Source organism: Mustela putorius, unplaced genomic scaffold (assembly GCF_011764305.1).
Source record: "Mustela putorius furo isolate JIRA1106 unplaced genomic scaffold, ASM1176430v1.1 tig00000083_pilon_pilon_pilon, whole genome shotgun sequence".
NCBI classification, from domain to species: domain Eukaryota; kingdom Metazoa; phylum Chordata; class Mammalia; order Carnivora; family Mustelidae; genus Mustela; species Mustela putorius.
The window spans coordinates 15,018,698-15,028,639 of NW_025421273.1; the positions used below are offsets into that span (position 1 = coordinate 15,018,698).

Genomic DNA, 9,942 nt, shown 5'->3' on the forward strand with positions numbered 1-9,942 from the left:
GTCAGAGTGACAGACATGGCTCCCACCCCCTCACCCCCTACCCCAGCTCTGACCCACCTTCAGTCTGAGAGCTGTCCTTACCCCTGTAGGTCCTACCTATGATGCAAAAGGCAGCACAGGGGTGATGAACTCATGTTTGTAAAAGGCTAGAACAGGACCAGGCACCTAGCAGGGACTCTGCACATGTGTCTTCTCCTTGCCTGGGAGGGAAGACCTCAAGGACATGATCATGAACAGGATTCTACAAGGAGACTGAGCATCAAAGAGAAAAATAGTTTAGTTTATGCAACTTTTCATATCCTTCCTTTGGGAACCAGACCAAAGCTCAGAAATGCTTAAGAAAAGACTCTCGACTTCTGTGCATTTTACAGTCAACTCCCCAGCAAATTTTGGGGACTGGCTATTTGCAAGAGGACAGTAGGTGTTTAGCTAAAGGGCTGGCAGCCCTAGCCCCCTCCCCAGCCCACCGCTGCATCTGAACAGTGAATGTGATTATTGCAAGATGGTACCTGCATTACATGGTTCTAGACACCATGAGAAAGGTTAAACTGTTAAAACTTGGGTCCCTGCCTTTAGACAGCATGGTTCTTTTAAATCAGAATTCTAGTTCATTTGTTTCTGAAATAAATCAACACTGCAAAAGCAGTTCTTTCTTTCTTTCTTTCTTTCTTTCTTTCTTTCTTTCCTTTAAATGGAAGGCTATTAGACACCAGTGACACCTCCTAGCCTAATTGCTCATCTCAGCTTTAACCAGCTTTGTAGACTAGAAGCCTCAAAGATAATTGATGATTCTGTGTTGGAATGGAGGGTGGTAGTCCAGGAGTAAAACAGACCAGATGTGAATCCCAACGTCTCCGCAGACTGGCTGTGGAACCTTGAGGACATTACCTAACCTCTCTGGGCCCTGGTGTCCTCCTCAGTGCATGGAGATGTCAGTTCTCCCCTTGCTGGCTGTAAGGGTTCTATAGGCTAGGACAGGTGCCAGGGCCCAGGAAGCCCATGGAGTGTCTGGCTGACTGAAGTCAGCCCTCCTGTGTTCTAATCCTGTTCTACTGCCTTCTGTGCCTGTTGCCTCTGGAAAGTCGTAGACCTTTCTGAGTGCACCTCCACCGAGAAAGTGGGGCTGGCTTGTGATGGTCACATGAGGAAGATATACACAAGAAAGTGCCACCATGATTGGAATTTAGCTTTGGCTTAAGGGGAGCCAAACCTGAGTTAGGTTCCTCACACATCTCTCTGTGGCTCTGGCAGACATGGCCACTCATCTCCCCAGTATCCATTCTACCCTTTTTAATTAAGAATTGAGCCCTGATTTTTAGCTGGGTACATGGCCACCTGGAATCAGTATTTCTCAGCCTTCCTTGCAGCCAGGTGGGGCCATGTAACTAAGTTCTGACCAATAAGGGCAAAGTAAAGTATGGTATGCAACTTCTGGCACACCTTCATAAGAGGAAGGCATCTTTTTTGCCTCTATCTCCCCCTTGCTGGCTGGAGGCAGACATGAGGGCTGGTGTTCAAGCAGCCACCTTGGACTATGAGGCAACATGCTAAGGAGAGTAGAGCAGTGAGATGGACAGAATCTGGGCTTTTGCTGGTGGTGATGCCTCCACTGTGCCCCAAGCCACCTTCCTCTATATGTCATTTACATGAGAAAGAAACAACTTTCGATGTTGTCTAAATCACTATGACTTGGGGGAGTTTTCTGTTATGTGAAGCTGAGACTCATACTAATGCATACAGAGGGCTGTTTTATTTTTGTGTTTCTAAGCAGACCTGGTCATCTCTTACTTGAACTATTACAATAATAAGGGAAAAAGAAAAAGAAATCATTGTGCACCTTTTATGGAGCAGACCCTTTGGTAGGCGACCACTACTTAGACTTCAGCCTGGATTGGGATATCTCCACGTGGGAACTGCTCACCCCAGAATGTTCACCAGTGACGCTGAGTTTCCTGCAGTGGCGAGGCTCAGGGGCCAGACACTCAGAGCTTAAATCCTGCCATGCCATTTACTGTGTGACTCTGGGCAAGTTCCTTGACTTCTCTGTGCCTTAATTCCATCCTCAGTGAAAAGAAGAGGTAAAAATACCAACCTCCAAGCGTTGAGAGCATTCAGAGACAAGCCACAGGAGTTCCCTGCCCAGAGCTCAGAACACGGGAGATGTTAAGCATGAAGGTCGTAACAATGCTGGTTCGTAACATGAACCCTCCTTGCCTGGCCTGGGTATAGCACTTGCCTTTGGCTCCCTTGTGTCCTGTTCCTTTGGGTTACCCCGGTTGGCCAGCACAACGCACTGCATGGGCAGAGACGAGGGATCCCGGCAGTGGGTGCGGATCACAGAGCATCCTGGGGGCAGGCCACCTGTCTCATCTGGAGGTGGGAGAAGGGGTTTTGCAGGAGCTGAAACAGGAAGAAATGGCCCCGTAAGATCGGAGGTATCAAAATCACCGCCACCCCCTAAGTCCGTCTGGCACAGGCGCTCTGTAATGCAACATGTGCATTTTCAGATGCTCACAAGTGACAGCCAACTCTGGAAACCAAAGTTGGCGGTCACTTTTCTGGGTCACAAACAGCAGCTACACACACAGAAACAAGGCAGGCTCCAGTGAGGGGTCATAGCCTGGTAAGCCATTTAAGCATTTAAAGATGGTTAAATGGGGATGCCTGGGTGGCTCAGTTGGTTAAGCTTCTGCCTTCAGCTCAGGTCATCATCCCAGGGTCCTGGGATCAAGCCCAGCATCTCCCTGCTCATCGGTTAGCCTGCTTCTCCCTCTACCCCTCCTCCTGCTTGTGATCTCTCTCTTTCTCTCTCACGCTTTCTCTCTTCTCACTCACATTTTTAAAAAATCTTTAAAAATAAAGAAAAATAGTTAAATGTAAAAAAAATCATTTATAAAACCAAATATCCCAAATCCACCATCTGTTGCAATTTAACATTTTAACCATTTAACCATTGTTAAAAGCATGGACTCTGGAGCCAGAGCCTCTGTGTTCAGTCCCCAGCTCCCAGGGATGAGCTTCACATCATTAGCAACTCACTTCACCCATAAGGACTGTAGTTCCTGCTGCGCATGTTGAGGCAGAATTCATACCTGCCTCATGAAGGTGTGTGGAGAGGTCTATCCCACAACAGGTACTGATCAACAGGATGCCTGCTGTGTGCTGGGTATGCAGACATGAGTGCACACAACAGGCAGAAATCTGGTTCTACTGGAGCTGATGTTCTGGGGGGTGAGGATTAGACTAAAACTTGTAAAAATGCACAGGCCCTTAGTAGTCTTTTATTTGGGGGGCATTTTAAACTGATGCATTAGCAGAAATCTATCCCTTGGGAATGTAGACTGTGGCCAAGTTATCCTCTGATCCCATTTTACAGATTGGAGGGAGGTAGGGACAGGGTCTAGTAGGTGCACAAGTGCGCGACTGTGTTTTCTCTAGCCTTTGCACACATGCGGGCCTGTGTGGAGATGGGGAAGCCGAGGTACTGGGAAGCAGAGTAATCATCCAGAAAAACCCAGGTAGGAATGGCTAAGTGGAGTCTGGAACCCGGGTCTCCTGGCTGCCAGCCCAGTAGTCTGTTCTCCCCCACCTGTCCCGGTTGTGGCTCCCCATGTTGAGGGGAATGTTACAGCTCTCAAGGTATGTCCTCAGGTGTGACCCCTTTAGTATCTTGTCTTATTTAACAAGCTCTGATGCAGGAAATGCCCCCTGCCAAACTGTTCCAGGTATTAACTCATCCAAGAGAGGAAAGGCAGGAAGGAATCACTGACTTCCCTCTCAGCTTCCAAGGAAGAGGAAATGTGGCAAATGGTGATGACCAAACCCAGAGTTCTAGAACTTTCCTGGCCTGTCCTCATTTCTGTAGCCACATGGTCAAGGCCTTGTAATCCATTCACTGTTCTTTTTTGTTTTGTTTTTGTTTTAGATGGTATTTTTAAGTCATAACTCATGAGTATGGTGTAGAATTCAAAGGGGGGTACCTATGGGGTAATGGTAAAAGCTAGAGCTAGCTCACCCCTCTCCCATCCTGAAGCACCCAGGTCCCTCTCTGGGGGCACTGTTAGGGGGCACATCACAAGCCCTTCTGGAGCTAGTCTGCGAATTTACACACACTTCATCCCCCGGCACAATGGCAAACTAGTTGCACTGAACTTAATTTGCTTCTATGCAAACTATGCTTTGGAGCTCCTTCTGCTGGCCATTTAGAGCCGCCACATTTTTGGAGAAGGCTGCATCGTATTTGCAGCGTGGACAGGCCATGGTGCATTTAGCAGCCCCTGGTAGAAAATCCAGGTTGTCCCTGGTCTCTGCACACAGGGCATCACGTTCATGTGGTGGGCTCTCTAGGAACGGGATTGCTGGGTCAAAGTGCAAGTGTCGTCCAGGTAGACCAGATAGACCGTGGCTGGCACATTCCCTTCCATGGAGCCGGACACATCTTATACCTGCCAACAGTGTAAGACTCACCTTCCTCCCAGAGATACCTTCCTCTGAGCCCAGAGATGACAGTCCCACCACCTCCCTCTCTGCTCACATCCCTCTATGACTCTCCCTTGACTTTGGCATGAAGTCCAGGTGCCCTGGTCTGGCATTTGAGGCTCCAGGAGGCTGGATCTTCATGCTCCTCCAGCCCCACATTCCTCCAACTGATATAAAGGACACTGAGAGGTAGAGTCAACATGGATGGGCAATAGACCCTGCATGTGTATTATGCTGTTTAATCTTGAGCATGGCTCATCACCATGGTGACATCCACAGGTGGACAAGGAAGTTCAGGGAAGTCAGTGACCTTTCTGAATGTCCCACAGCAGAGTAGGGCAGATGGATGCCTACCTTTACCACCTCCCTACCCACCTTGCCAACAAGCAATAATCCTCTTCCATTCAGTACAGCCTGACTTCAGACACCATCACCTCGCTGGGCCCAGTCCCAAAACTCCCCTGCCTTGGCCTCTTTCCAAAGATCCAGCACAGGGGGCAACAGAAAAGCCCATTTGGGAGTCAACCCTACCATGATTTATTCATCTGGGGGACAGACCTAAGTACCAGGGACGGACAGAGTGCCAGTACCCAGGCAGAGGCTGCAGAAACAGCAGTGGACAACATCACAGAATACACAGAGCTCTTGGTTAATATGAGTCTTAGTTCCCTGGACAAAAGCCATGGTGATTGCTCTCTTTTTGATTATGAGTAAACGGAAGCCAACAATGCTCCATGATGTTCTAACGATCTCCCATCCAGAGATAGGCTGTGCCTACCCGGAGCCCTGGCTCCCCCTGGCGGCACAGTACAGTGGTCACGCCCATAAATCTGCTGGAATGTCCAGCTCTGCCACCTACCGGCCATGTCATGGCTTAGTGCCTCATTTTCCCCGCCTGTAAGATGGGAAGGGGCCACCGAAGACTGAGGTGATTGTTACTGGGCCTGGCACCCAGCAAGCAGGCAATAGCCAAGAACTGCTCTTATTCTAAGTCAAATTCTGCTTTGGAACGTGAGAATACCTTCTGGGTTCAACTTTAGGCTCCAATGCCACTTGCCCTCCAGTGCCAGAAACACATTAGCCAGGAGCAAATTAAACCATTTTCACTTAATTGTCCTATGGGGTTAGGAAACGGGATTTTCTTCTAAAGGGAAGGCTCTGGACAAAGACCCGAACCTTTCCAGCATCGTTTCTAACATCTGCGCGCTCGGCGAGACTCTTTGGCACCCACAGAACTGGGTTCCATTCCTAGTTATGCCCTAATGACCGGAGGGGCCGAGATCAGGTTACTGAAAGCCTTGGGTTTCTCACTGTGGAGATGTGACAGCGCCAGCCCCCAGGTCGCAGAGGGCATTACGTGGGACAGGTGAACACAGGTTCGCTGAACCAGAGCTGGAGCACGGCCGGGGGAGGACCCCACGATGCAACTGTTCTCAACACCATCCACTGACTGCGCGCGCCCGTGTGCCCCAAGCAGCTCCCGGGACCCTGTGCGACGGCCCGGATAGCAGGCCAGCTCTGGAGCCCGGGCCGCACCCACTTTAGCACTGGTGGCCGCGGACAGCGCCGCATCTAGGCGGCGGGAAGTCCGGGCCGACACCTGTGCCCCGGGACGCGCGGGGAGAGGAGCCGGCGGGGCACAGGCAGGGTCACGTTCTAGGGCCTGGGCCTGACCGACGTGGGCACCCGAGCCGTGGGGCTGGCTGCACCGGAGCGCGCCCACACCCCGTCCCGGGGACGACCTCCGCACTCCCGGGCAGGGGGGCGCGCGCGACGCAAAGGGGCGCAAGTTCAGCCACTGACCCGCAGCCTGGCCGCTGTCCTGTTGCATGTCGCCCGCCCGCCCGGGCCGCAGCCCCGCGCCCGCACCTCCGGTCCAGTGCCCCCGGTGCGCCCGCCGGGCGCCCCTCCGCTCCGCCCCGCCGCTTCGGGTCCCCGGAACGTGGGCTCTGTCCTCTGGGAACCGCGTAGCGCCGCGGGGGGCCTGGGCTGGCGCGCGGGGCCAGAGTCCCGGCCGCGCAGGGTGGTCGGAGCTCCGGGCTTTCCGGGCAGCCGGGGACTGGGCGGGGCCAGAAGGGGCGGGGGGCGGGGCGGAGGGCCGGGCGAGCCTTTCCCCGCGTCCCCGCTGTGGCAGAGCCAGTCACGCCCCCGCACCGCAGTTATATAAATGCGCCCAGTTGACCGGGAAGAGCCAATCAGCGACGGCTCATCTTCCAATTATGTCTTTTAATATTTCCAGATCACACCAGAATACATAACGCATTATCACTACGGCGAAATTAGAAAACTCAGAGCAGCCCCTTTCCCGAATCCAGTGCTTCAGAGCCAACCACCTGTTAACCCATTGGTGCCTCCCCATGCATTAAACTTTTTTTAATTCAAAATATAATTTCAAAGATAATTCTAAGCATATAAAAATAGCGCCAAGCTCCACCTGTCCTTCCAATGGCAACACTTCCATGATCGCGTTTTCCCTTCTGGTCTGTGGCAGGTGACAGGAAGGCCATTAGGGGCTTCACACACTGTCTGAATAATTTTGAGGTTGCCTTTGGGATGGCACAGCCTCTAGAGCCAGTCGGTCTGGGTTCATCAGCCTACCCCTCAGCAGAGGGGTGACCCTCTGCTGGGCTGCTTACTTCATCTCTCTGGGCCTCAATCTCTTCTTTGGTTTAGCGGGGATAGTAACAGTACTTATTATTAGGCACAGTTGTGGGATCAGAGTCAGTGCTCCTACAATACAATGGAGGCACGTGGTAAATAGGTCAGTTGTTTTTTCTGAGGTCTTCTGCATCTGTCAAGGGTAATGAGCAATACTTGTGTAACCGCACAATTTGGTTTTTTTCCTACTCCGCAAAGCTCCTAAATCCATTTCCATGTTTTCTTTTTAACCAACCCAGGGCTTCGACCAATAACTTGGGAAAGCTCTCTGTCCCTCAGTTTCTTCCTCTATAGAATAGAGGTAATATTAATAGCCTCACAGGGATGTTTGAGGATGTTTGAGGATTCTATGAAATGCTGTAGAGTGCATGCATATAGGTTTGCTATTAATTGATACTGCTGATAACTGGCTAGCCATCTGAAAAGTGAATAGACTCCGATCTAGTACCAAATACAAAAGTAAACTCTAGATGAATTAAAGACCTAAATTAATAAAGAAAACAATAAAAATCACACAAGGAGACTTTGGGATCCCAAGAGCATTCTTAGATAGGAAGCTCTCTACAGCAATACCTTGTCAGACAGAAATATTGAGATGGGGGATTATTTCCAATACACTGAACCCACAGGAAAATCGGGGGAAATACCCAAGGATCACACACCTCCCCTCAAAAAGAGGATTAATCAGCCCAAACCAGAGGATGAATCCAGAAGTCTGGCCTCCACTGGGTACAACCACCTATGACATCAGCTTCAAGTTTGAGGAACTCTGGCCAGTGCCATGGACCAACGAACAGATCTCCCCATATCGCCAGCTTCGGGCAGAAAACCAGAAGATGTTATAAATAAACAGTCTCTCCCGTGAATCTGTAGCCAGTAGACTGCTCCCATGTATGTCCGAGGATCCAATCTGCACTGGCCTCCAAAGAAAAACTCACCTGGCAAAGGAAATTAAAATAGCTACAGGTTCGTAGCGCCCCCTGGAGCCCAGAAGAAGCAAATGCAATCTGATGAATCACTACCTTCTACCTCTGAAACTGATTAATACAGTATATGTTAATGAATTTGAATTTAAATTAAAAAAATTTGAAAAAAGAAGCAAATAAAATGCTCTCTGGAGGACAGCATCTTCAATTCAGGCCTATCACTTTGTACCATCTATGAACCCATAATAAAAATGTAAAGTCCAGTGAGGGCTACGCCGCACCGGTGAGAATGTGTAAGCCTAAAAAGACAGAGTACAACAGGTTGTGGTGACGACACAACCTCTGTGGAGGGACTGGAGCGCCACACACTGCTGGTGGGGGTGTAGAATGGTGGGACCATTTTCGAAAGTAGTGTGTCCGTTCTTAAAAAGTTCAACCTACATTTCCACATGATCGGAACCTTACATTCCTAGGTATGTGTCCCAAAGAAATGAGGGCATACATCCACGCAAAGGCTTCTCTAGCTCTCTCTCTCTCTTTTTAAAGATTTTATTCATTTATTTGGCAGAGAGACACACAGCGAGAGGAAACACAAGTGGGGGAGCGGGAGAGGGAGAAGCAGGCCTCCTGTTGAGCAGGGAGCGGATTCCATGCTTGATTCCAGGCTTGATCCCAGGACCCTGGAATCATGACCTAAGCTGAATGTAGATGCTTAATGACTGAGCCATCCAGGTGTCCCTCACACAAAGGTTTCTATACAAGTGTTTACAACAGCTTTAGTGCCTGGTGACACAAGTCCAGAAGGATGCCAAGGAGGAGGGCTGGGTGTGGGGGAAGTGGAAGGCGTCTCCAAGGATTCTGGGAAATTTTCAGGGGGATGGATGTGTTATCTTGATGGTGCTGATAGTTCCACAGATGTATATGTGTGTCAAAACTGCTCTGCATTATGTGTCTACGCCGTTTATTCTAGACTGATATTTACCTCAATAAAGTCGTTACAAAAACATAATTGGCAGTTTTAAGCAAGAGTGATTATACTGCACTTTTGAATTTGTAAGAAACATAGGAGTAAAATGGCACAAAGGAAAGGCTCTGTGAGGAGTCTATGTTATTTGAGTGAGACCATGATAAAGATGGACATTATAGAGGTGCCTGGGTGGTTCCAGCAGTGAAGCGTCTGCCTTCGGCTCAGGTCATGATCCCAGGGTCCTGGGACCAAGTCCTGCAACCAGCTCCTTGCTCAGTGGGGAGCCTGCTTCTTCTTCTGCCTGCCACTCCTGCTGCTTGTGCTCCCTCTCCCTCTGACAAATAAAACCCTCAATAAGAAAAGATGCACATTATAAATTCTAGAACAACCAGTAAAAAAATCGAATAGCGGTATAGCTGTTAATAGAAGTTATAAAATGGGATGCTAAAAAGACTTAATTCTAAATAAAAAAGGGGAAAAAAGAAACACAAATAAAGAACTGGTAAGGAAAATGAAAAGCAAGTACTAAGGTGCCAGACTTCAGCCCAACCCTGTGAACAGTTATCATCACAATGAAGAGACATGCCATCCCGTGAAAGAGATGGAGGCTACCAGCCTGCATACACAGAGGGACGCTGTGAGGTGCTGGCTACGAGAAACTCTCTTTAAATACGAGAGAAGAGAGGCTGACAGGAGAAATGTGGGGAAGCAGACCATGGAAGACATAAGGGGTGTCCCAAGGCTACATGACTATTTTGTCTGATAGACAAAATAATAATAATTAATCATTAATGATTTACAACAATTAACTGTTAATAATTATTTATTAACATCTATCTTTAATTTATTTAATCCATGCCTTATTATTTTAATTTATTAAAATTAGCCATTATTATAATATATTATATAATA

General features: G+C 49.1%; 1 protein-coding gene across 1 annotated transcript in view; it reads right to left on the reverse strand.

Annotated features, from left to right (window-relative positions):
- Positions 1-6,940, reverse strand: part of LOC123391173 — a 31,093-nt gene extending 24,153 nt beyond the window's left edge. Inside the window, exons 1-3 of the mRNA XM_045077042.1 lie at positions 6,914-6,940; positions 6,283-6,538; positions 2,237-2,400 (exon numbers count right to left, since the gene is read on the reverse strand). Of these exons, the coding sequence (XP_044932977.1) occupies positions 2,237-2,400; positions 6,283-6,538; positions 6,914-6,940 (447 nt within the window). The remainder of the gene's footprint in view (positions 1-2,236; positions 2,401-6,282; positions 6,539-6,913) is intronic.
- Positions 6,941-9,942: the final 3,002 nt, after the last annotated feature.